Source organism: Perissodus microlepis, chromosome 3 (genome assembly GCF_051167445.1).
Source record: "Perissodus microlepis isolate ML-2025 ecotype Zambia chromosome 3, ASM5116744v1, whole genome shotgun sequence".
In the NCBI taxonomy this organism is placed as follows: domain Eukaryota; kingdom Metazoa; phylum Chordata; class Actinopteri; order Cichliformes; family Cichlidae; genus Perissodus; species Perissodus microlepis.
This window is the reverse complement of record NC_140463.1, coordinates 34,559,894-34,586,030: the sequence shown is the minus strand read 5'-3', so window position 1 is coordinate 34,586,030 and position 26,137 is coordinate 34,559,894. Positions and strand designations below refer to the sequence as shown.

Here is a 26,137-nt window from a genome sequence, read left to right as displayed (position 1 = left end):
AGAAGAGCCCCTCCTCCTCTTTCTGTGGGAATCCCCTCAACAACGTGTTTGGTCCGCAGAAAAATATTTTGACTTGTCGGCGGTTTTGACTCTCTGCAGTCACCTGTGACTCACCAGTGGGACGCTTAAGGTACCCGTGTGGTCGTACATGCCTCATACACTAAAGCAAATCCCCGAGAGTAACATTTATACGACGGGGAAGTTTTTTACGACAGTTTCGCTAGCTAACGTTTAACCGAACGTCACGCTAGCGTAAGTAGCTAGTCATGCTAACGCAGTTCGACAACCTCAACCTATAAATGTGAGTCGGGCTGTGGATGCACAGTGTTTATTTACTTCGGGGTACGTTTTGACTCGAAATAAGTGTGTACGTGGTGTTATTACTGTTGAGACGTCGACACGGTGGCCATACGTGAAACGACGAGCTAGCTTCATTCAATTAAAAGGTCGGCCTACTACTGGAAGGTAGCTAATCGTAGTGGCTGTTTGGGCCGCAAAGGCAGAAGTTGGTCTAGTCTTTAAATGATCTTTAAAAGCGCTGTTAAGGAACAATTCTCTTATTATTCTTGCTTTTATAAAATCTATTTATTTTTAAGCTAACCGTAGTTGACTTGGCTAGTCAGCAGCTCTTCGAGTCAAAGGCCTGCTTGTTTTGAACTCATTTCCTGTGCCGCAGAAACTGTTTTTACGACGATCTTTGTTTACAAGACTTAATAATTTAAATTAAAACTGCTTTTCTCTGCTCTTTCTACGGCTTTGTTTTTCTTTTTTTCGACCGCAACAACTAAATAAATGCATAATAACAATAATAAAGCGAAAGTGTTGTTTTTTTTTTTCTAAAAAAAGTCGAACGAATGCAATATTTAGTTTGTTTTCATTAAAATTGTGGGAAAACTATTAAATTAAGACTTTGTAGGAGATGTGAGTTGTTGCATACCCCCATTAACTTAATCTCCCGTGCTCATTTCCTGTTGATATCCACAGCCTGCCTGCTTCACCACTGGGAAAGGAGGGAGAGAAACTATGGCAGAGCAGGGCTTCGAGGATTTACAGCTGAGCCAGAATCTACCCTTCAGCCAGGATTCATTTAAAGAGCTGTGGGACCAGCTACCGTGAGTAAAGTCTTCATGCCAGCTTCCATTAATTTTATTATTATTATTTTTTTAAATGCAATTATTACTCCTACAGTGTGACTGAATCTCTGTCTGTCAGTTTGGACACTATCTCAGCTGTGAACAGCAGTACAACGGGTCATGATGGAACCTGGAGGCCAGATGGCACCATGGAGATGTTTCAGGTGTGATTACCCGACCTTCTGCAGAATAGCATCTTTAAAGATTTGTCGAGATTCCTGTGACTTCAACATGCATGTTTATTCATGGAAGCAAACTGACTTCCCTTTCTCTGTTTCCAGATAATCAATGAGCAGCAATTAGCTGAAGACTTTGATGAAAATCTCTTTGAGCTGCCAAATGACACTTTGCAAAAAGACGGCATTACACCTCCAGCCTCCACTGTTCCAGTCACGACAGATTACCCTGGCGAATGTGGGTTTCAGCTCAGATTCCAAAAGTCTGGAACAGCAAAATCAGTGACTTCAACTGTAAGTTATGGTTCATCTGACCTCAGAAAATCTTATAACAGTACTTTCTTTTTTTTTTTTTTTTTTTTTCTTAAACAGGATGATAAATGTTATTTGTCTTACATCTGTTTTAATTGGTATGAAACAAACGACCAGAAATTTCACCAGGAATTTTAATACGATGGGCATTTTAACTGAATCAAAGTAATTAAACCAAGACGCATTATATATGTAAAGTTTGAAGGTGCTCTCAATCGATTATTCTGCAACCAAACATGACATGGAGCAGAAAGCTGCATTTTGAGGCTTTCCTCACAGATAAAGAAGACCTTGAGAGCTGCTTTTAGTTTAGGCAGCAGTTGCTGAACTTAGTTTTGTTTTTGTTTGTTTTAATGCAGAAGGGCACATTTTATTTGTTTTATAACTGTTTTAATTCAATAAAACAAGTTAAACTCGCATATAGAGTTTAAAATGTGGAGGCTTGTTAATGAAAAGGTCTTAAATTGGTAAAGTCACTGCTTTTAAGTTATCCCTTGATTTTAAGATGAAGAAAAAAACATCTTACCTTTTTATTAAAAATCCATTCTTTGGTATCGGTCATTGTGCCATTCATGTGGAATCTTATTCATTGTGACGATTCGCTGAAATTTAACTTCCACAGTCAGTTGCTGCATTTGAAGAGCCAATAGTGTTGAAGTTTTCAGTGACTCACCATGTAGTGCAATGTGGTTGGCTAGCTCAGTTAAAGTTAGGGTGCTCTGCAGTGTCATCCCCCGCCACCCCCACCACTTGCTCTGGTCTGCAGGAGAAGGGCCTTCTGCTTGCAAAGCACTGCTCTGACATGACGGGACATGTTCCTGCACCCTCAGAACAGAAAGGGTTAAAATTTGAATCTGGTTCATTTTGCTTTGCTGCTTAGAAAAGTTAATGTATTTAATTTTGGATTATTTTGTTTTAGAGTCAAGACTAGTTCAGGGGTCAGCAACCTTTAACCCTGAAAGAGCCATTTGGAGCAGATTTCCACGCAAAAGAAAACACTGCGAGCCGCAAATACTTTTTGACATCTAAAATGATGATAAAACTGTATATAATGTTTTTTACCTTTATGCTTTGTGTGAACAACTAAGGTGTGTTGGTTATGAAATCCATGAAGTGCTACAGAGAAAGGTCGTGTCCAAATTCATGGGCTGCATCCTCCTGAGGACCCAGCCTTCGCGGTCTACGTGGGCCGGGTCCTCAGAAGGTCGGGTAGGCCGGAAGTAAACGGCTGGGGAAATTGGACGGTCTAGCCTTCTGATTAGCGTCACCGCTGTCTCGGTGGAGTTTAATAAACTCAGCCGTCTGCTCCTTGCCATGTAAAATATAACAGGACACTGGCGTAAATTCTCGACCGTCTCACACTTCTGTTTAATCAGTTTTCTGTTTGACGTTTATTCAGCTGTGTAAAAACCAAGGAGGAACCCACCCGGGGGATTAATAAAGTTTTATTTTATCTAATTTAATAACTTTAATCTCAGCCAAACAGATTTACTCACGAACAAGCAAAACACATTTTTAGATTGTCTAAGTGACTTATATATTACGTTTAACCCGAGTAGCGAAAGTCCGCAGTGATCTGAAAATGATGTGCCGGGAGTTGTGCCGTTCTCGGCGGCTTCAGTGACCCTCGAGCTCCCGGCTAGCTATCGAGCTGGTGGGTAGCAGACGTCTCCGAAAACGTTGAAGCACTTTTGCAAATATGCGATATCTTGATAAACCGAGCAGATATTTGATGTTTACACAGCTACTTTCTTGCCTGAAAATATGTTAAAAGTTTATTTTGTGACCCAGAAAGATTAGTATGAGTAATTTTAAAACTTAGTAGCGGCCGCCATTGTTGGAAACTGGAGTTTGGCTGGGCCGCGCTATGAATTCTGGGATATGGTAGGCCACGAAGGACACACCCGACCCATCCTTCAAATTCGGGGAAAAGGAGGACGCATTTGTCGGCTGCATTCGGAGGAGTCTACAAATCTGGACAGCCTTTGGCACGTCGCTGTGATGTAATCGGTCTACAAATGCGGCCTCAGGAGGATGCAGTCTATGAATTTGGACATGACCAAAGTTACATTTTATTTATGTAATTAACACATTTTGAACTTTTAAAGAAATATAACAAAAGGAAAGCTGAACTAAAATGATCCATGTAGCAAAGAAAAACTGTTGTGAGCCACCACCCTTATATATAAGGGTGGTGCAGCGCCGCTGCAGGGAGGCGGACGCACCTGAGCGGCACCCGCAACCACGCCTCGCCGCCTTTACATCTGTGCTATCTATGCTGTTGTGTGGGTTTGTGTCGGGCTGTGAGCTGAAAAGCTACAGCCGTCTGTATACGTACAGCAACCGTGTGTGAAAAGTGGTGAATAAAGAGATGCTGAAAAGCGTGTTCATGGAAACATCGTCGGGTCTGCCGTGATATGTTTACAATGGGACTTCTGCTCCCGAACCTCTGCGCACAGCCTCTGCAAATCGGGGCTGTACGAAGTCACTTTCATCTTTACGCAGGACTGTAAGCTGTCGTCTGTGAGGCGTGAGCGGTGTTTGTTTTTAACATAGTTCACGGTGGAGAACAGCTGCCGACATAATGTGGATCCGAAGATCCATAATTGACCTACCTGGGGTTGAAAGTCTCGATAAATGCACGGCGTTTTGGCGGGTACACCGGCTTCCGCGAGTGTGACGCTTATTTTGAGCGATGAAAAAGTAATACAATAGAATTTTATTTTTTTGATTTCAATATCACAATAATTTTCCAATTTAGAACTACAAGTTAAAAAAGAACTAACATAAATAAAATACACTTCAGCTAAATACTTCTAATTTATTTTCCCAAACCACGCGGAGCGGCAGTATAAGGACTAAAGAGCCGCATGCGGCTCCGGAGACGCAGGTTGCCGACCCCTGGACTAGTTGAACAATTTGGCTCTGTTTGAGATGAAAGATTTAAACAATTTTTTTTTTTTTTTTTTTTTTTTTGTCTTTGGTGGGCATTTGAATCTAAAAATGTTAACAAAACTTTTTATTTTTATTTTTTTATGAAGTACTCAGAGGTGCTCAACAAACTGTACTGTCAGCTGGCAAAGACCAGTCCCATTGAGGTGCTGGTGAGCAAGGAGCCTCCTCAGGGTGCTGTACTCAGGGCTACCGCCGTGTACAAGAAGACGGAGCACGTGGCTGATGTTGTTCGCAGATGTCCCCATCACCAGAACGAGGACTGTAAGGGACACTTTACAGCATTTTTTTTTTTTGGGGGGAAGCAAATTGGTTGAAATATGACTGTGAGCAGAAGAGTTGGAGGTGGATTGAAAGGATGCATCGATTCCGAACATTAAGGATGATGCCAAAAAACCCCTTCATTTATTACAAACGAGCCTTTGCAATTGTCATCACACAATATTTAAATAATTAACTAATGCAAAACTAACACAGACTACACAGTAAATGTAGTCTTGCCTAACTGTCGGTGCATCCCTGACTATTTCAGTTTGTTTTAATCTGTTGTCTATGCAGCTGCGGAGCATCGCAGCCATCTGATCAGAGTGGAGGGCAATCAGAGGGCTCAGTATTTTGAAGATCTACACACAAAGAGACAGAGTGTGACTGTACCATATGAGCCTCCACAGGTATGACTGTCCAACTGTGCACATCTCCGCTTTTTCTACACAACTTTGATTTGTACCCATTCATGTTTCCTCCATCGGTCTCATTAAATTTGTCAGTGGATGGATGAAGTGCTGCAAGAGCTCTAGAGTTGCAATCTAGAGCTGCAAGAGCTCTAGACATTTTTCTTTTCTTAATATTTTTCTTCTCCACATGAACACACCCCCACACAGTTCAGGGAAGGGGTACGATTTACACATAAGTTGAATGCGTTCACTTTTATACAGGTGTGCATTTCTTCAGTGGAGTTTCATACAGATTACATATAATAATCAATCATCCAAAAAAAGACTTCATTTTTATGATCTTGCTATAACTTGATATATAATAAGTTGTACTTTTATAATATAAAAAATGTAGTCTTTCTTTTTTTTTACTTTGGAAAGAACAGCGCAGAAAAGGGTCTTTCTTTCTTGCTTTCTTGCTTGCTTGAGCCAGCAGTACATTTTAATATTTATGCTTTTCCTGTTTCAGTTGGGCTCAGAGATGACCACTATCCTGCTGAGCTTCATGTGCAACAGCTCCTGCATGGGCGGGATGAACCGCAGACCTATCCTCACCATCCTGACCCTGGAGACTCCAGAGTAAGTCAGTTTTCTCTCATGTGTGGCCAGAAGCGCAGCACAAACCATTTCTCTGGTCATGTTGTTTAACAGGTCATCTTGGTTTTTGGCCCATTTTATCTTTAAAACTGCTCAAGAAAAGTCTCATCTTACAGTTTGTTTTTGCAGCACAGAAAAGCTGTTTGACCCTTACTGCATTTCATGTGCTTCTTTAGGGGGCTGGTTTTGGGCCGGAGGTGCTTCGAGGTGCGCGTCTGCGCTTGTCCAGGCAGGGACCGTAAAACTGAGGAGGACAATAAACAGAAGAAGGAGAGCGGCACCAAAGAGACGAAAAAACGAAGTACGTTTATGCTGGTTTCAGTTTTTGTTTTGTTTTCTTCCTGACCTCACTGATTTATTTATTTATATCTCCTAACCAGAGAGCGCACCACCTCCTGACACCACGTCCACAAAAAAGTCCAAATGTACCTCCAGTGCTGAGGAGGACGACAAGGAGGTTTTTCTCCTCCCTGTAAGTAAATATGCATACAAGTACACTGAAATTCTCTCTCAGCCTTTCAATTTCACGACTTTCCTCTAATTTCTGCCGCAGGTTCGTGGGCGTGAGCGTTACGAGATGTTGAAGAAAATCAATGACGGTTTAGAGCTGCTTGACAAGGACAGGTAGGAGGCACCCTGGAAACTTTTATTGGATATGACATCAGCTACTGCAGACTGACAACAACAGGGAGTCGGTCTCAGCTAGTTCCAGTTGTCAGGTGTGCCTTTGGGCTTTACTGTAGTAGAATTTATCCTGTTTTCATCAAAACCTGGAGTCTCCTAATCCTGACACTAGAGGTCGCTGTGTGTGGTTGTTAACCATGCTGCACATCCTGTAAACTGAAGCACATACCAGCATAGCTCCACATTAAGTATTGTTTATGATGCTCACACTATAGCGAAACATAGTTTTTGTAATAAATTAGCCGTGTCGTCTTGATGGTCCGGGTGTCTGTTTTTCATGTTGTATGAAAACAAAGTTGACCCTCTGGTTTCACATTGTTTGATGTGAGCACTTTTAAACTACTGTAAACTTGGCATTGCTACAACGTAGGGTGAATCCCAGTATTATATCAGGTGTGTAAGTATAGGGTGACAACCCGTGTCCACGGTTAATGTAGAGATCAGAAATGGCTGCATGAGGGCTCTAATTTAAAACAAACTCCTTACAGGCAGCAACTTCAGGGTTATACAGATGCAGCTCAGTGCTTTCTGAGTTTTACTGTCATGGTACTTTGAGATGAAAACAAAAATGAAGCATCCAGTGTTGAATACCCAAAGGTAGCATAGAGTAAATTAACATGGGCTATTTAATTGGCCATGCCATGGTTTTGTGTTTGTGCTACCTGTAACCTTTTGGGTATTCAAAGCGGAAGTTATGCTTTCGGTTTAGCAGCTTGGATGAGTGCACTGGGATGTACATTGATCCTAAATATGTTGCATCATTTTCTAACCCTGCTTTCTCTCTGCAGCAAAAGCAAGTCAAAGGTCTCAGTGAAGCATGAGGTTCCCGTGCCCTCCAGTGGAAAGAGGCTGCTGCAGAGAGGAGAGAGGAGTGACAGTGACTAAGATGCCCATCACCTCAATTTCGAAAACAAACGTCACGTTTTTGTCTAAGCCTTCAGGTTTATTTCAGGTTTTAAATGCCCATTTAAAAACCAAAATGCCATCCTGCCTCAGTTAAAACGGTTCCTGAAACTGTACTGCCTGATCAGTCACTGTACACTGACATACTGTTGTGTTCAGTTATGTTTTTTCTTTTTAAAAAAAAAAAAGTTTTTGGAAAAAAAACCCTATGTTTCTAATTGGGTTAGAGCCGTTCAGCATGGTTTGAGTGAGATTTAGAATGATCCTTGTCATAACGAGTCACTGCCGTTTATTTAAATAAAGTTCAAGGCTAGGCTTGGAAAACTTGAATGGAATTTGCCTCTGATGTTGCTGTATTACTGTGCTACAGTCCTGTCGCACCATGTCATTTTTTTAAAAAAAAAAGAAAAGAAATTTTGCGTGATTGTCTGGGAAATGCAACCACCTCTGCGCAACCTTGATTCATATGCAATATGTAATCATGTTTGTGTAAAACAGAACTAACCCATGGTATTAACTGATCATTCTTTAGTGGGGCTTTTTTTTTTTTTTTTTTTTTTTTTTTTAATAAATAAATGCAAATGTATCAGTTTTCACTATCACTCTTTTTGTTTCGCCTGTTGTTGGGAACATTTTCTTTTAATTATCAGTTAGATTTGGTAGATGAGGGGCTGGCTGGATCATCCCCTGAACTAACAGTCTTTTAGTATAGATTTTATTGCAGGAGGAAAAAAAAGACAAGTGTCTGATGTTATAAGTTAGTGTTACTTGAGTAGTCACACCGTAAATAGATGTAATGAGAACAATTTTTTTTTCTTCCCCTTTTGGACCTTTTTTTTATAAAAGGAAGTGAATGTGAGCTCTCACGTTTGCATTTAAACGTCATGTTGATGTCCCCGCTGACCAAACAGTTTTTACACTGCCAACGATGTGGTAAAAGGCATTCCTCTTATTGTTTTTGATTATTTGGGGAAAATAGTTTTGTATAAGAGGGTTTCTCTATATTTTTCTGTTATTTTTCACTTTTGTATTGTACTAATTACTTGTAACTTTAAGCTTTAACGTAAAATAAATGCGATAAGGATCACTGTGGTTTTGTGTTCTGTTGGACAGCATAAACAAATATTTTTCTGTGCTTTGCAAGTCTGGATTATAAATGCAAAACTGATGCTATCTAAAGGTTCCTACAGTTGAATGGAGCCTTGTGACACCAGTCAAATGTGGGGTTTATAATCTGTTCTATTTGCCCGCATCACAAACCGAGAGGTCACAAGAGATGCGTCTGTAGACTGGGTGAGTGGTGAGCCATCAAATATTCACCTTTAGGCTGTTGTTTTTGATTAGCTGGAGTTTTTAGTCACTTTGTTTTTTTTAGTTTTTTTTTAGTTTTCCTTCTAATACAGTATCAGTCTGGAAGTGTACAGAGCACCAATATGGGGAAGTTGCAGGTGAAATTTTGTATTTTTCTGTGCTGGGGTGAGTATTTGTAGTTTATTTTTAAAAATTTGATCTGTATGTCAGAAAATATTTTGTGAGACAGTGTACAAGGAGACATCAAGTCCAGAATTTTAGGAATATGATAGTTCTGTATTTTCATCATATGTAATAACTGACCAATAATTAATCTATTTGTCAGTTTATTAACCTCCTGAGATTTTGTGTCCTTATGTGGGAACATTACGTTTTGGCTTCTCTGCACCCTGTACTCAATTCTGCGTGGAAACCCATGTTTTATTTGAGCCATAATGCAGACCACTGCTGTTCAGTGCTGTGCTTTAACTTTATAACGCTTAGTTCTTGTAAAATCAAGTTAAACCTGAGGGTTGTCTTCCGATTTACAAACACCACCACCAACAACAAAAAAATTAGAAATGAGAAAAGTAATTGTTGATGGTCACAAAGCAGGAGATGGATATATACAAAGCTATGACACCTTTTTCCAAGTGTCAAGGACTGGAATGAGAAACATAATCAAGAAAATCAAAGAGAGCCACACAGTACAGAACAAACCCTAACCCTGGGATTTCTCAGACGTTTGTGAGGCTAGTTTAAAACTACCATAAACGAAGCCTGTTATCCAGCAAAAAAAGGTACACGATTGACTGTTAGCAAGATGGAGGCTAATAATATTGACCCTGATAATTTTGGGGAAATAACAGTAAAACAATAAAATAATGTTAATATAAAAATTAAGATGTTTGGAATACTAGTGTTAAAGATTCTATGCACTGTCTGACAACACTTGGAGATATACTTTAAAAATGTTTTAAATAGTGTGGATAATAATTCTGTCCTCATCTGTACTTTAAAACACTACTTTTTGTTCAAAGATGATACTGAAGTGTGGGTAATAGGACTGGGAGCATGTTTGTGTGAACGTGTTCTTATAGTCACCATTTAAAGGTATTTTAATCTGAAAACGTTCATGTTTCTTAGATCTCTGTTATTCCACTCACTACACTACATGATATTATAGTCTCTGTAAGCATAGCGCAAATACAAGATGACGCCAGCGTTGCGAAAACTCTGGAAAAAAAGCTAGTGATGCTTCCTGATTGGTTGACTGATAACTTGGAAAGCCTGTAAAAAAACAAACAAGCAAACCTTTGCCTGCCGTTTCCTTCCTCAGCTCTGACGTCGATGTACAGCGATGCACAGCGAGAGTATTTCATCCAGCGCAAAAATCTCACCTGGGTTGACGCCCGAAACTACTGTCAGGTACAGGCTAAACCTGAAATTTATGCACTAACGGGCTGAAGCATGAAGCTGAGCTATACCATGTCAGTTTTATTCACTAAGGCAGATATGTGAGAGGGGATTCAATATGGAATTTAAAAAAGGTTGGCAGTGTGGAAATGCAAGTTTGTGGATGCGATAACTCGAGAAGCAACTGACATAGGAGTTTGAAATTGATATCCTGGGTGCATCTGCTAAGAATCTCAGTTTGAATCTCAGTGACCGTGAACTCAAGGTCAGAGGTCAGGTTTTCTGAAAATCTTGTGAATGTGATAACTAAAGAACAAGGCAACATAGGATTTTAAAACCATAGGTGTATCTACTAAGAGACAGGTGACCACCAGTATTTTCCAACTTCTTTTCCTGGTGGTCGTTACTGGGTTTGAGATCATCCTCAGGATCAAACAGACCCTTTTTTATATTTTCCAATTACGGCCTGAATGGATTTGGGTTCCCTTTGATGAAAGGATATCAATACCTACAAAGTAGTGGCAAAGGAAATTTTACTTTTTGTACACTTGTATCACAGGAATAATAGAAACATGACTTGCCTAACATTTGGAAACCTTGGTTATGGATTACACTAGCAGCTGTTTGTTAACTTAGAATAGCCTAAATGCTAGCAATAGGCATTCAGTATGCAAAACTGACGTACCAGGTTATATTTGAAGCAAAAAAGTTATTTTAGTTGTGCTTGTGTCGACTATGTGCTTACCTGTGTGTCTAAATGCGGCGGATATATCTTTAGCACAGGTTGTATGTCTGTATCAAACATCATCTTGCAGTTTAGAGCCATGAGCCACATCTGTTGGTATATGTGAGCAATTTTAAACACTGGTCTAAGACTTAAGACAAAATCTACTAGTATATAAATTTGTAGCGCTTTTCCTGTCATTTTTCTCAACTTTATAGATTTAGTTTAATCTAAATTGTTAAAGAAAACCATCTCATAACATGAAATGCTCTCCAGTCTTTGGCCCATCTATAAAAGACTGACAGTAGCTTTTTGTGTGTGGCCAGGCCTGCTTCAAAGAGCTGGTGACACTGACTCCAGACAACATTCAGGCCCTTGCCCGGGACATCACCTCTGACCACTGGATCGGTCTTCGCAAGAACTTTAACTTCAAAAACAACTCTATCGACAACTCCACCAGCAACTTAACCAGCACTGTTGCAAGCTACTTCACCACACACTATATCAACAACAGTGACTCCAGCAGCCCCATTATGAACTGGACTCAGTGGGCCGACGGGGATCCCCTAGCCTTCCAAAACTGGTACCCTGGCTGGCCGCTGCCTAAACCTTCCCCAAAACCTCCCAACAAAACCGTGTGCTGCAGCTGCTCCTGCACATGCCCAGCAAGGCCAACAACACCCATGACTACAAACGCAGAATTCACAACGCCCAACACGACAACAACACAATCAGGACATAATGTGACAAGTTGGAGTGATAACCCGGCTCAAACAACTGAATTCACACCAGACTTCACTGACCAATCTGTTGTTACCAACGAAAGTACAACACACGTAACAAGAATGGAAAACATGACATATTTCACCACAAGTGCACCCTGGACGACCGCTGAGATGCCATTAGCAGCACAGTGTGAGAAGTCGCCTGTGCAGGAGCCAGAAGAACCTGAAGACGACAGTAATGATGAGAATTACATTGAAGACTCGTGTGTGGCCATGCTCAGCTTTGGGCCGTGGATTGAAAAGAGCTGCCTGGAGCGTCTGCCATTTATTTGTTATGAAGGTAGGTCACAAACTGTATGGGTGCACAGATGCAGATACCTGCTAATTTATCACACAAATAAAATACTACAGTCAAAACTAAGGCCACGCTTAATGCTTCCATTTAGGAATTTAGAGGTTAAGTTACAGCCAGATGCTGTGAGCACTTTAGGTGTGTCTAAACTCAGTGCTGCAAGTAGTGGACATGTTGCCAAATTCACCCCACGGTCAGACTGTGCAATATAAAACTGCAAAGAACCTATAGAGTTACAGTTAGCATGTTAAATGTTAAAGTTTATGACAGTACAATTAGAAAAAGACTGAACAAGTATGGTGTTACCAGGAGAAAGACTGCTCTCTCTAAAACATCATGGCAGCATGGCTTAGGTTTGTAAAGCCCCATTTGAATAAAACTGTCCTTTGGACAGGTGAGACCTAGGTGGCGATCTCTGGCTATAATGTACATCACCACGGCCAATCATCTCCACTTTCTTCTTTTGGATTAAACCAAACACCATATCAGTGCAAATAACTCTTACCAACAATCAAGCACGGTGGTGGTGGTGGTGTGATGATTCAGCTTGTCATGCAGTCACTGAGTCAAGCTCCTCTGAGCTCCTCTGTATATGAAAGTTTGCTACAGTCAAATATGAAACCATTTGTTTGGCAACTAAAGCTTAACTGAATCTGATTGAGTGCATATAAAACACTAATCACCTCACTTTGGTGATGATCTAGCCACTTCATCAGATTTAGGCTTATATGATTGACCTTTTTGAGGCAATACTTTAAATTCGCCAAGTATCCAGATCTAGATTGTGTTGAATGCAAAATTACATATAACAATCATAGTTGCCTGTTTAGTGTAGTGGTTCTAGAAAGGAGTAGGCCTACTAAACCAGTCAAACACAGGTTAAGACCAAAAATTCATGTATTTCTTATATCTAACCTCCTAAGACCTGAACTCCTTCATGGCATGCATTTTTAATTTGTCTTTGCTATTTGGGCTGATTGGGAGTCCTAGGAGGTTAAAGAATAGGAGTAGTTTTATTCTGTCATATTCAGATATATGATGTTTTTATTCATTATAGGCTCAGAACATTGTATCCTAATGTCCACTTTATATTTCCTGCCAAAAAAAGCCCTTGAATATTCCTTATTTGCTTTAACTGTAGGTGACTTTATTACACGTAGTGTAAACAATCATTTAGAGGAGGTAAGCTTTATACACCACACATTTTATTTTAGTATCTTCGGGGCATTTGTCCTTGCCTCCACGTTGCTGTCTAAGTAATATTCTTCATCATGTTTTCAAACAGATCGCTTCATGGGACAAGTCAACGTCACCAATATAACTTTTGAGAGCGCCAACCTGACATGGTTGGTTGCACCGGGCGATATCAGCCATTATCGGGTAGAGGTCAAAGGTCAAAAGGATAACAAAACATGGGTGTTTAACGTCACTGATTTGACCTGTGGCCTCTCCAACCTGACAGCAGGCACCTCCTACTCGGTCCAGGTGTTCCCCGTCAAGTGTAAAAGAGACCTCAACCCAGAGAACGCCACCTTCTACACCAGTGAGTTTCAATGGACGTGAGAAATATAGATTTATTTACGCACCTGTTCACCTGCTTATAGTTCTGATAATATACCCCGAACAGCATCATGTAAACACCCAGAACAACACTCACACTTAAGATCACGAATTTGCCGTTATTGCACTACATGGTATATTTTAAGTTTACCCAAAGTTTATGTTTTTCTTTTCTTTCTTTTCCCCATCTGAGCCTGGTTCAGCCTGACGTTTAAAAAAACATAAAAGACACTGATGATATCTGTGTTTTTTTTCAGTACCTAAGGCAGTCACAAACCTGACAGTCAGTTCTGTGGAGAAAAACTCTGTCTGTCTGAGCTGGAAAAAACCAGAGGGAAACGTGGATTTCTATCGTCTGACTTACGAGACCACCAGTGTTGAAGTGAGAACAGAGAAAAAAAAGGTTGAGGGTTTGATACCTGGAACCCCCTACAATTTCACTGTCGTCTCGGGAGTCAATGACGCATCTAAATGGAGCTATGAAGCTCACGTCTCAGCGTATACCAGTGAGTTTTTGCTCATTCTTTGTCGTGTATACGTCTGTGCTACGCATGTAAAATTCATATCTGTTTTTCTTCTTTTAGTAGCAGGAAGTGTAATATGTGATTGAAACCAGTGAAAGGCGCCGAAAAGCTTGTTTACGCCTAAACGAGGAAGCGGTTTACAGTTTGTCCTTTCTTGCTAACATAACATGAAATTCAAATCAGCAAAGGCAAATGAGAGCCACTGCTGACGTGAAGAGAGGCGCCTGTAAAGTTTTCCTGGTGGATGTGTCTGTTTTGTGCTCATCTGTTTGTTCCTGATTTCAGAGCCTGATAAAGTTTACAACCTGACAGTGTCTGGTAACACAAAAGAGTCGATGTTGGTCAAATGGGATCAACCTGGGGGAAACTTCACAGATATCCTTGTGGTAGCTAACTACACGAATGGAGCGTATGTATTTGTAGAAATCCAGCCACACTGTATGCACACACATTTTTCTCTAAGCAGAGTTCATGTTTCTCAGACTGTGAGGACAAAGTTTTGCACCCCTTTGATTTATTGATTAACATATAGGAAGTTTGCCAAAAATAAAATAATAATATACACATATGTAGCCTGTTGTGTTGTTTGGTCATTTAGATTCCTTTGCTGTTTGAGTTGCCCAGCTTTTATTTTTTTGAGAGATCAGCTGCAAAAATGCCCTAAATGTTGACTTTAAATGTAAATTTTAATTCCTGTCAATGTTCCATGTATTTCTATTACATGTTTTTGATTGATATACATTGACTTTTTATATTTTCCTCAGTAATTAATCATTGAAATAAATAAACCTTTAAAGTTTTAAAATATAACTCGCTTGGCAAACTGAGAGAATCGTTTTTACGGCGCCTGTCTTTGAGGGCTCAAAGCCCTCCCTCCAAAATTCACGATGAAATAAAAAACCCGTGAAAGAGTTTCAACGGCAATTTCCAAAAATCACGATTTGGTCACTAGACCAACTGGTCACTGTTCGGTGTATGTCTCCTTCTGGACAATGATGCGGTGATAGGTAGCTTCTGATTTTGAGGTTAACTGTCCCATCAGATCTTCTTATTACAGCTAAATAGATCTTCATGTTCAGCTGGATGAAATGAAGAGTGGAGTTTTGGGTATGAGCTTTAGTAACAGTTTCTCTTTGTGACAGGAGCCTGTTTAATACAACTGTAACTTCCACTCAGAGCAGCGTGCCAGTAACAGGTCTGCCACCGGCCACACATATATTCATCTATGTGACCGTGCGGGTCAACGAAGACCTGGTGGGAGAAACCGAAATGATCGACAGCTTCACAAGTAACTCTTTCTCATTGTTCAGATTGATTTCATTGTTGATGCACAGAAACAAATAAATGGGAACTGTCCTACGCTACACTGATCGCCTCTAATCTGACTGCTTGTCTGTTTTGTAGCTCCTGGACCGATTTCAAATTTGATTTTGAGGACAAACTCTAGCTCCCTCACCGCTACCTGGCTGCCTCCTAATGGTAGCGCTTTAAATTTCACAGTCAACTGCTGTCTCAACCAGGATTGTATAAACGAAACAAGTGTAACAACAAGCATCACATTCAATGATCTGAAGAATGCTGCCAATTACTCTGTGATCGTCTATGCAGTGAGTGGACAATTTAACAGCACGGCAGTGTCCGCCTCCATGTTCACCTGTGAGTCACTTTTGTCATCTTCTGTGGTCAGAGTTGTTTGGTTGCCACCACCAATGTTTACAAGCAGAAATATCTCAATTCTTATTCTAAAAAAGCAAATCTGTGAATGATTGTTATGCCACTGAGAAAAAAGATTTCCACGCAGAGCTAAGTTAAAATGCTGATGTCAATGTAAAAAAAAAACTTCAGTGGCAGAAACGATCTATTTCATACAAGTCTGATTTATAAAAGCACAAAAACATTACTTCATTACTCTTATGTCAGGCTGACTTGACTGCAAAATAGTAATGAGAAATGGCTTTCTAATTTTCTCCATCTTCTTTGATTTTAGGGCCAAATCCTCCTACTGATCCCAAAGCCACTACTGTCAGTAAGGACAGCATCACCTTTGCCTGGGTCGCACCTGAAAACACATCATCACCCACGTATGGTGTTAATCTCAACTCCAGCTTCTGGGGTCACAGTTGGAGTAATACAGCTAATACAACCACGTTTACATTTTCTGGCCTGACATCAGGGACCACCTATAATTTCAGTGTGTACGCAATCGCTGACGGACGGGAAAGTGCCTCAGCAGACTGTGCAGGAGTCACAGGTAAGATTCTTAGCTTGGAAGAAAAACTGTTAACAACATGATAGGTGACACTTGGTAGGAGTTAGCTCGTCACTTGCACTTTTTTGAGCTTTCGTGGTGTTTTATTCTGTTTCCCTTGTGTTTTATTCAACTTTCATTGAAAGTTTCATTTTGTTTTGTGTGCTTTTGCAGTTTTTTTTTCTGTATGCTGGTGTTTTCACAAGTTGCAGTGTGTTTGACCCTTCAGGGCCACTGTAGAAATAATCCTTATTGTGGGAAACTGAAGAGAAGAAACTTTAATCAGTGATTTGCAAACTTTTCCAAAAAAATATCAAGATTAAAAAAAGCTCTGCCTAAAATCGGTCACGGAAATTGTCTGCCCCTGGATGAGCCTGGTTCTGTTAAAAAGGAGTTTTTCCTTGCCACCATCGCCGAGTGCTTGCTCAGATTTTAGTGAAATAAGAGGAGTCATACTCCTTGACTTCATCGTGGATTTTGATTCTCATTAGCTTGCGCAGTACAGAAAATAGTGACAAGAAAACAGCTGACTTTCTTTCTGTACTTCACGCATGATTATGGGCTGGGTCAGGTTTGAACTTCTTTTATTATTATTGTTCCAACACCAGTATTCACATGAGGTGAAAACTGCACTTAGGTCCCATTTAAAAGCCAACAAGTGTAAGAAGACAACAAAAGATATTCAAAAGCAAGGAATAGGACAACGTATTTACATCGTTCATTAAGTTTAAATAAGAAAATGCCAAAAATCAGTGTCTGGTGGATAGTCCCTAAGTCTCAGTCACAGATCTGTCGCTGAGTATGAGAGACTTCTGGTTCAGAAGTTTTCTGCTTCCAAGATAAAATAGGCTATTTCTTATTTGATGTTAAATTTTTAAGGAGCTGAACTCAGTTATGGCTTTTGAAAAAGTTACTTGGCCACTTTCTCCATTAGATTTAGACAGCTGTGCTTTCCCCATGAATTGTAAGCGAGTAGCTGTCTAGCCTGGCTGGATTTTTCCACCTCAAAAAGAAGTTCTGAGCCACAGAAAGGAACCAAAAGGAAAAACATGATTGTGTTTTATCTAGCTTTGCTTTTTACTTGACTTTTTTTTCCCAAAAGGTGAAATCCAGACTCGAAGTAGAGGACAGATAGAGTTAATATTATCTGATTTGAAATTTGATGATTGCATTTCATACCAGGCCACTTATCAAAACTGGATAAACAGTTCACGGAGACTGGCAGTTTGAAAATCAGCAAATTAAGCCCTCTGGTCAATTTTTGCAAAATAAAGTAAATAGTAAATAAGTGATTAAAAAAGGAGGTAATAAATGTAAAGGTACTTATTTAGATCTCTTTTTTTTTTACTCAATTTGAACACCAGGCGGTCCCAATTTTTTAACCTAACATGATTGATGATAGATGGATTGGACTCTAGTAAGTTGGAAAAACTACGCTTTGACACGCCAGGAATCAAACCAGAGACCAAGAGATGACCCGCTCTACCTCCTGAGCCACTGCTGCCACATGCACTTTAGTCGTTTCTGGTTTCAGTTAAGATATTTATGTCTTAGATCTAACCTAATAGCGTATCATGAAAACAATTTTAATCACCTTCAGCGACCCAAAATTTCACAAAGAGCAGAGAAATGCTTACAGGCTCTGCTCACCTGCTGGGTGAATGAGGCAAGTTGTGTAAACCACTTTGAGCGCTCAGAAAGTGTAGAAAAGCACTATATAGCAACCAGTCTGTTTACCATTTACAGTGAGTGTGAGCTTTTATATGACTGATAGAAAACTCGCTTGGCAGAGTGAGAGAAAGAAAAAACAAGATGCTATACGAGCAAAAGGTGACGGCTGCGAAAACATATCGGACCAGCTAGTCCAGGATTTTTATTTTTCTGTCCATAGCTGTATTTATTCCACCATATGCAAATTTTACCCATGAATGGAAGCATGCCTTTTTCTTTCCTGTTTGCACATCTCACGGTCTCTGTTCGTTTCCCAGTTCCAGACCTAAAGGAAATCAGCCTGTCGATGCTGTGCTCCTCGTCCGAGGCTCTCCTGTGTGATAACAGCACAACAAGGGAGGGAGTATTTAAGGAGGTGAATCTGTCACTACTTGGACATAAGCAGCATTTTGATTAGCCAAGTGTGCTGAGCTGTGGCTTCGGTGAAAGGTCTCAGCTTTGTGTTTTCAATTGTGCGTTGTTTTAATCGTGTTGTTTCTGTTTGTGTTTTGCTACAGCTGAACAACACATTCAGTACGCTGTTGAAAGGGCGCATCGAGTGGCGTCTTGAGCAATAAAGGAAACAAGGATAAGCCACTTCGTATTTCCTGCTATTTAGTCATAAAAACTTCAAGGTTGTGCTTCAGTAAAATGTACAGCGACTTTTCTGATCAGAATTGTGATATGTGATTACTATACCTGCAGATATATTCATTTATTGATTCATTTTTATTTTTTCATTTTTAATAGGCTATAGGAATAAAGTAGATGACCAATCATTATTAAAATCAGCATTTTATTTGTTCTTTTTTTCACATCACCTTCTATTTTTGTCTTCTCGACCTGAACTTTGTACGCCGAGGATGTTTTAAATAAACACACTATAATCTAAATGTGGTCTGGATTCTGTCACTGCATGTCACAGTAACACAGATATTTGTGTAAGGTTGACGTCACACCTTAAAGCATCTTCCATGATACCAAGTCGACTAACATAAATCATATTACACATAATTGCTGATGATTGTCCAGCTGTTAAGATTTTATCAACATCAACAGTAAAAAAAGAAAAAAAAAAAAACTCAGTCTGTGTATACTTGTTCTCTTAATTCTACATGCATGCAGACACTTCCCCTTTTTCCAAAAAACAACTCTCGTTGTTCAGTTTTTGAACAATAAATACGTCAACAGTGAGGACCTGATGCCCTCGAACATACTGCAGTTTTATGAGGTCAGGTAAAGGCATAAAACCAAACACAAAGCTTAATGTCGGCGGTGCTTCTGCGCCTGCATATGTAACATCTATAACACTTCCAGGGTGTGAGCTGGTCCCTGTTAAAAAACACTTAAGTCACGCTGCGTGTAAGCTGTTATTCTCTGCACAGCTTCCTCTGCAGTGTGCCGGTAATAACTTTAACACTCCAGAGTAAGAAAGCAAACTGCAATATGAGGAAGGGGTGGAGTGATCACATTTTTTTAAAAAATAAGCATGTAAATGTGAAAAAAAGAAGCATCAGAGAGAAGAAAACGTGAGCCAAAAAAGCTTTCGAAACTGCTGAAGCAAAACCACAATCGAGCAGCAGCAATGGAGTCTTCACAAGGACACGGAGACGATGAAGCTAAGAGGGAAACACTTGCAGGTTAGTTTTAAAAAAATCAATTAAAGGAAAGGCTTTAAAACAGGACACGTCTGATGAGTTAATATTGAAAATAAAAATGATCTGTTTCTTTGTTTCTGCAAAGGAGATGGGCCTCGGTGTGATCAGAGGCACATTTATCTTGCATCCTTTCATGATTGAAGTTCTTTAAAACTAACATGACCACTTACTGTGGTCTAGAAAGTGAAATGACCTCCTGTTTGTGATTGAAACAGGATTTCAGTTTTTTCCTTGCTGTATTTTTGCCTCCACGCTCCCAATGCGTTCATCGGCTGAAGGGCCCACAATATTTTGGACAAAACCGGTTTTCTAGTTTTTTTCTCTGGGGATTTTAAATCAAACAACACGTACCTGAAGTGTAGACTTTCAGCTTTAATTGAAGGGGTTTAAAAACTGTTTTCATTTTTAAGAAGATCCGACATTTTTATATGCAGTCCCTCATTTAGAGTGGTTCCAAATTCACTGGACAGACTAACTTAATTTTACAATTATGGATTGTTCTTAATATTTGGGTGAAAAAATCTATTACAGTCACTGACTGCCTGAAGTTTAAAGCCCATCAACACCACCCAACACTGTGTTTCCTCCCCTGAGGTGCCCACCGGGCCTTTACTGCAGCTGCATTTAGTTTTGTCTTTAGTAACAAGTCACTGTAAAGCACGCTCTGTTGATCGTGACAGATAGCTCATTGAAGAATGTCACATTTTTTGCCTTGAGAAGTTCTTGGGTTGCTTTTGCACTACATGCTTTGATCCATTTGCCCTGTGGAGCACCGTCTGATCAGGTTTGGCTGAATCTGAGCAGAGAGTAGAGCCCTGCTGCTTCTATCAGCAGTCACATCATCAATAAACACCAGTGAGCCAGTCCTACAGCCATACTACCATAATACTACCTCCACCATGTCTGAGAGATAATATGGTATGCTTTAGATCACAAGCTGTTTAGCTATCTTCTGTGGTTTTTGAGGTCTTTTGGTGTTGTTGTGCTGGTCAGTGTGTTCCTTATCAGATTGCTGATTTGGTTTTTATTATCTCTTAGGCGTATTTTTAATATATGTTTATTTTCAGCCTAATGGCCTTATATACTAACCCCGAGTTGCTCTGTAATTCATCCACTGTTGGATCGAAAGCACTTACATAGAAAGAGCATAGATAAAAGTGTCTGTGTGAATGGGTGAATGAGGTGAGTTGTATAAATCGCTTTGAGTGCTCAGGTAGGCTAAAGAAGAACCAGTTCATTGAGCTTTTATCATTACAGGTGCAGGATCCTGTCAGTTTTGTCATCTAACAGTTGGAGTGGCTATTGCTATAGCAGCATTAACCCTGATCGCAGGACTCCTATTGTCCTTCATTTTATTTGGTGAGTCTAAATATGCGTGCATAGAAATGATACATGCATGAAGTATTTCATCTGTAAACACTTGGGGCGATTCCAGGATCAAACCTTTGCTCATAAGGTCATGCATACAGCGCCTTGAAATGATCATTAAAGATGCAGGAGAATCACCCTGCTGCTCCATGTACCTGGACAACAAGCAAACTGAAAGTAGTTCATACATACAGAGTTCATACAAATCCTCCTTTTATTGTGCAGACTCAGCACAAATCATCATCATGTACCCCAGTGGAGAAATAGATCCGGAGAACTGTATAAAATTCATATCAATTCATATCAACACGTTCTGTTTCGAACAGAACAGAACAAAACTGTTCGCCCCCTCCCTGATTTCCTCTTTTTTTAAATGTTTGCCACACTATAATGCTTCAGATCACCAAATATTAGAAAAAGATAACACAAGTAAACTCAAAATGCAACAAAGTTTCGAAATGAAGGTGTTTATGATTAAGGGAGGGGGAGTGTCCGGGCCTACATGTCCATGCGTGAAAAACTGTTGACGTGTGTTAACTTCGTCTAATATTTAAATGTGTTTGATGATCTGAAACCTTTAAGTGTGACAAACATACAAAAAAAGAGGAAATCAGTACACGCCGCTGTGCGTACTAACATTTTTTGAGTGTGTTACTATAAAGCACACATCGCTTCCATAAAAAAATATCTAAAAGCATTTAATTTAACTTTTTTATTTTTTCAGCAAGTATTCCTTCTTCGTTCTGACAACCACAAGCAAACACATTGCATATAACTAGAAATGAATAGAATAATATAATTATATAATAATAATAATTAATATTGTCATTATTTAAAAAATATATATAAAAACACTTAAAATAATAAAGTAAACCACCTCCTTGGTTGGCAGCTATGGCAGCAGGCTGATGGCTTTAAAATATAAAATTAGGTGATAATTTCCAGACATTTAGCCTAAATAATCAAACATACATAAGTAGACACTTTATAAGGCACAGCAGTGCCCCCCCCCCCTCCCCCTTGTAAGAAGCATTTGCAGTTTTGATATATTTCAGGTAAAGAGTCTCCAGTACACAAGACGGCAAAATACAAAATTTGAAGACAACGTCAGAAAATAAGACTAAAACACATTATGATTACTATGGTTATTTTTAGGGGTGCTACGATGGAACTTTGGGGTACTTGAGAACCCCCCCCCCCCCCCCCCCCCCCCAGAGGGTATAACCTGGCAGAACATAATATATAACATACTTAATCTACTATTTTCTGCTGTTTGTGTTTGTCTCTCTAAACCTGTGGTTTCCACCTTCATGTTCATCCCTTCAAATTTCCTCCAAATGTGAAAAAGAAATATTAAAAATGCAGTTATATTAATTTATTATAAGAAAATTGGTTATGGTATGATTGCATTTGTCTTTCTCAGCATTTAAAGTAGCTTAAAAAAGCAAAAGTAATCCTAATCTGCTTTTTAGCTTTAGTTTCTGGAAGCATCTGGAAGACATGATGTTTTATTTTTTTTTGTTGCTGCCTGTAGTGGACCTTCAGTGCTCAGCTCTTATCTTTATTTTTATATTTGTCAGTCATATTGACAGCAGCACCAGAAGCAAGTCAGACATCAAGGCAGGAACTGCTGGAGCAACTGCAGCAGTGCCAGAAACAGCAGCGTGATGTGAACCTGATGCTTCACACTGTCACTCAAGGTGATTTACATGATCTCAAACACAGTGAACACAGGTGATCTGCCACAGCACTGCATTCACTGCGTGTTTCTGGTTACATCTGTGATATGCTTCACACACAGAGTGGTGAAAGCTGTGGGGCTCCAGTTCTTACAGGGTTTTATCTGACACTTAAATCAGTGTTTCTTCCTCTTATGTGGAGACTCAAGGTGCAGTTTGTGCCCTGAAAAGTGGCTGTGGTGGATGGGACGTTGCTACTTCTTCTCAGTCGGACTGCAGGAAAATCGGCAATGGAATGAGAGCGCCGAGTTCTGCCGGCAGCACAACAGCAGCCTGGTTGTAATCGAAGACTCTGCAGAGATGGTAAACGCACCATGCACAAGTCATGTGAAGCACACACACTTACAGTTCTGAAGTTGTACGTATCAGAACCACTTTAAGCTGCTGAGGACGTTCGGCCCACTCTACTTCACAGCCTCGCTTCAGTTCGTTGAGATTTGCAAGCCTTTTTTTTATACACAGCTTATAAATCAGGTTGGGCTATGACTGGGTCATTGCAACACCTTGATTCTTTCCTTTTTCAGTGTTCTGTTGTAGATTTGCTGCTGTGCCTGTGTCCTGTTGCATGACCCAATTTAGTTTTATTGTCACACAGGTGGCCTCAAATTTGACTTTTGAATACTTTGGTAGGAGTTCATGGTTGACCCAGTGACTGCAGGGACCCCAGGTCACTTGTCTGCGAAACAAGCCCAAATCATTACCCCTCCTCCACGTGCACTTTGTTCAGATGCAATCCCTTCCAAACAATCTTTTTCTAATTGTATGTCATAAATATTTACATTTAACATGCTAACTGAGGCCTTTAGAGTCTCAGTTAGCATAAAAAGAAGTTTAACCCCCACCCCCAAAACAAAACAAACAAAGTGCTAAACTAAAAGTTGGACGTTGCTAAGGACTCCCACAAGAAATTTCCAGATGTATCCCACAGCTTCTGCCCACCTTGACTTTCAGTTACCCCAGCTTGTGCTATGGACCACTGATGAAATGTGGGCTTTCTTTAAGTAACCAATGCAGAACTGGTGCTAAACCAGTAATGGCCCAACCTGGGTGGATGTCAGCTTTCTGTACCAGCACTTGTTTTATTCATAGTAACAAACATAAATAAAATGTTAAAATTTCTGGCAGAAAATTAAGCAGGGTTGTCAAACATACTGCCCGGGGGCCAGAATCAGCCCGCCAAAGACTCAAGCCCATTGGATGGCTTTGGAAAATGTCAAGAAAGGCATAGATATTATAATTTATTTATTTATTTATTTATTTTTACAGTTTTTACAGCATTTTCTACTGATAAAATCCCCAGAAGTCATTCATACAACACTAAAGTTAATTAAGTAATAAATGAACATTTAAATGACAAAAAGTTGAAAATGTTGTGCTATCTACAACAGAAATTTCTATGTTTTACAGCAAGTCCACGCAGTTAAAGAAAAGAAAGAAAGAAAAGAAAAAAGCAAATACACTTTTTATTATTACAGGACAGTCTGGGACAGTTTATTTTTTCTGTAAATTTACACATTTATTACTTACAATTTAGTCTTAAACAGTCGTGCTGACAAATTTCTTGCATTTAACATAGAAGTATTTCTTTATTGTGTAGAAAAACTCAGACATGCTGTTGAAAAAAAAGACTTTTTCATAAGAAGTTGACTGAGGGATTCAATGTGTGATTAATCTTCTCTACCTTACAGAAAGGGGTGTGTCACTGCTCTGGCTCACTTCAAAGTGGGCTGTGTGTGGTCGGTGATGTTAAATGAAAGTGATATCCCTAAATGTTGCTTCCACCACAGGATTTCATCCAAGGAGTGATGAGGAACTTCTCCCAGATTCCTTTCCTGTGGGTGGGACTGACAGATGCCAAGCAGGAGGGTCAGTGGCTGTGGGGCGATGGGAGGGCAGTCCAGCACTACATGCAGTAAGTCATATCACAACAACAAAATAAAAATAATACGGTATAATTAAGGAACTCATTTTGGAAGAATTAGAAATAAAAGTGCAAGGAGTAAAATATATATATAAAAAATAATATATCAAATAATAAGTCTTCCTATTAAAAACTGGAGTTGCAGAACACTTTTGCCTGCTGCAGCGACTGCAAATGCAAAACAGTCATAGCTATTTGCACTGAGGGAGTAACAGGCAGCAGGGGCTGATTGCCTGTGGGTTAGAAGCTGCTCGAGGCTTTTAGTCTGACTGCAGAGTCCTCTAGAGGCGGGAGTAGAAAATGTCGGTGGGCTGTGCGCTGTCGGCACTCCCGATGACCGTGGTAGTGTAAATGCACTGATGAGAAGGCTGTTCCTGAGGTACACTGTGCACATTTATTTTTGTAAAAAGAAACAAACAAAAAACTGTACAGTACAGTGTCAATAACTCCAGAAATGGCTCTTAGAATATAATAAATATTAGTAGGATGCTGCTTGTTTTAGCCACTAAAACGTTTTTATTAAATGAAAAATGATCTCTTTATCTAATGTATAGGCAAATACAAATAGAACACAATCAAAAAATGAAAACACAAACAGAAACATTTAAGGTGAAGTTCATCTTTATTACAATATTATAACAAACAATATACACGTATACATGACACACATATCCAAAGGCAAACACACACAAAATGACATCCACTTGACTGTATGTAACGTGACCATATGTGACTGTACATATGTTTACTTATGTAACATATTTACAGTTTATATTTTTTAATGAGGTTTATTGTCATGTACTGCTTTAAACACTGAGTTTTCACTCCCACTGTGTGTTTCAAAGGGTGATGGTGGAGTGGGATGCTGATCACAGGGACTGCGCAGACCTGAGGGGAGGCGCGAGTCTGTTCGCCGCTGACTGTGAAGAGTACGGACCGTGGGCTTGTAAGAAGGAGTACTGACACACAATTACAATTTATTTTACACACAGTTTACTTACAATGTCAATTTGGCATGACACAAAAGGTAAACAAAAAGCTGTTTACAACTCTAAAATCTATGAATCTTAGGAAAAGAAGCCAAAAGGGATAGGAATACAAGACGTTAAGTCAGCCATATAAAACATTTATTGCCATTGAAAGTGCATTATAAAGTGCATTCATGTACGAAGAGGCAAAATGTCGAAAAAATAAGCAACATGTTGTTGCCTTCAGTTTTGGACAGAGTTAGCTTATTCTTTAAATTGCAGGTTTTTAAAATAAATCTTTCTATTTCTATTTACCCATTTCTGCAGTTGCTGTTTGTAACTGCAACATCGGAATTGTCCTGAAATGTATTTGCTATATTTAGCACGCTATGACTGAAAATATCAATAAAGTCTTCCTGCTATTAACATCATTAGCATTGTAGCTTATAGCTTTTTTTTTAAAG

General features: G+C 39.6%; 3 protein-coding genes across 5 annotated transcripts; all 3 read left to right on the top strand.

Moving 5' to 3' along the window:
- tp53 (tumor protein p53) lies at positions 1–8,032 on the top strand. 3 transcript variants are annotated; one of them, XM_084924175.1, is made up of 11 exons: positions 1–130; positions 985–1,112; positions 1,213–1,297; positions 1,415–1,603; positions 4,663–4,837; positions 5,132–5,244; positions 5,756–5,865; positions 6,060–6,184; positions 6,264–6,355; positions 6,437–6,507; positions 7,356–8,032. In XM_084924175.1, the coding sequence occupies exons 2-11, from the start codon at positions 1,024–1,026 to the stop codon at positions 7,450–7,452; spliced, it is 1,146 nt and encodes a 381-aa protein (XP_084780301.1). In that variant the 5' UTR covers positions 1–130; positions 985–1,023; the 3' UTR covers positions 7,453–8,032. The 3 variants fall into 3 exon arrangements, with proteins under 3 accessions (XP_084780301.1, XP_084780299.1, XP_084780300.1); XM_084924173.1 differs by having other exon boundaries at positions 1,189–1,297; XM_084924174.1 differs by lacking the exon at positions 1–130 and adding an exon at positions 181–301 and having other exon boundaries at positions 1,189–1,297.
- Positions 8,033–8,648: 616 nt separating this feature from the next.
- Positions 8,649–19,044, top strand: LOC146391307 (receptor-type tyrosine-protein phosphatase eta). Its single transcript, XM_084924171.1, has 11 exons — positions 8,649–8,946; positions 10,100–10,188; positions 11,227–11,965; positions 13,263–13,520; positions 13,795–14,043; positions 14,347–14,470; positions 15,204–15,349; positions 15,466–15,717; positions 16,049–16,312; positions 18,298–18,395; positions 18,538–19,044. Exons 1-11 carry the CDS (start codon positions 8,904–8,906, stop codon positions 18,595–18,597), a joined length of 2,322 nt encoding a protein of 773 aa, XP_084780297.1. The 5' UTR covers positions 8,649–8,903; the 3' UTR covers positions 18,598–19,044.
- A 343-nt stretch (positions 19,045–19,387) lies between these two features.
- Positions 19,388–26,088, top strand: LOC146391306 (natural killer cells antigen CD94-like). The gene is made up of 6 exons (XM_084918561.1): positions 19,388–19,659; positions 20,935–21,036; positions 22,626–22,745; positions 22,927–23,087; positions 24,572–24,696; positions 25,551–26,088. The coding sequence occupies exons 1-6, from the start codon at positions 19,605–19,607 to the stop codon at positions 25,666–25,668; spliced, it is 681 nt and encodes a 226-aa protein (XP_084774687.1). The 5' UTR covers positions 19,388–19,604; the 3' UTR covers positions 25,669–26,088.
- The last annotated feature ends 49 nt before the right edge of the window (positions 26,089–26,137 follow it).

Coding starts and splice junctions, on each gene's coding strand:
- LOC146391307 (XM_084924171.1), top strand. CDS start 8,904: ATGGGGAAGTTGCAGGTGAAATTTTGTATTTTTCTGTGCTGGG. Junction 11,966..13,262: donor GCCATTTATTTGTTATGAAG/GTAGGTCACAAA, acceptor GTTTTCAAACAG/ATCGCTTCATGGGACAAGTC. Junction 14,471..15,203: donor GCTAACTACACGAATGGAGC/GTATGTATTTGT, acceptor TCTTTGTGACAG/GAGCCTGTTTAATACAACTG.
- tp53 (XM_084924173.1), top strand. CDS start 1,024: ATGGCAGAGCAGGGCTTCGAGGATTTACAGCTGAGCCAGAATCTACCC. Junction 1,604..4,662: donor CAAAATCAGTGACTTCAACT/GTAAGTTATGGT, acceptor TTTTTTATGAAG/TACTCAGAGGTGCTCAACAA. Junction 6,508..7,355: donor GAGCTGCTTGACAAGGACAG/GTAGGAGGCACC, acceptor TTCTCTCTGCAG/CAAAAGCAAGTCAAAGGTCT.
- LOC146391306 (XM_084918561.1), top strand. CDS start 19,605: ATGGAGTCTTCACAAGGACACGGAGACGATGAAGCTAAGAGGGAAACA. Junction 19,660..20,934: donor TAAGAGGGAAACACTTGCAG/GTTAGTTTTAAA, acceptor TTATCATTACAG/GTGCAGGATCCTGTCAGTTT. Junction 22,746..22,926: donor GCTTCACACTGTCACTCAAG/GTGATTTACATG, acceptor TCTTATGTGGAG/ACTCAAGGTGCAGTTTGTGC.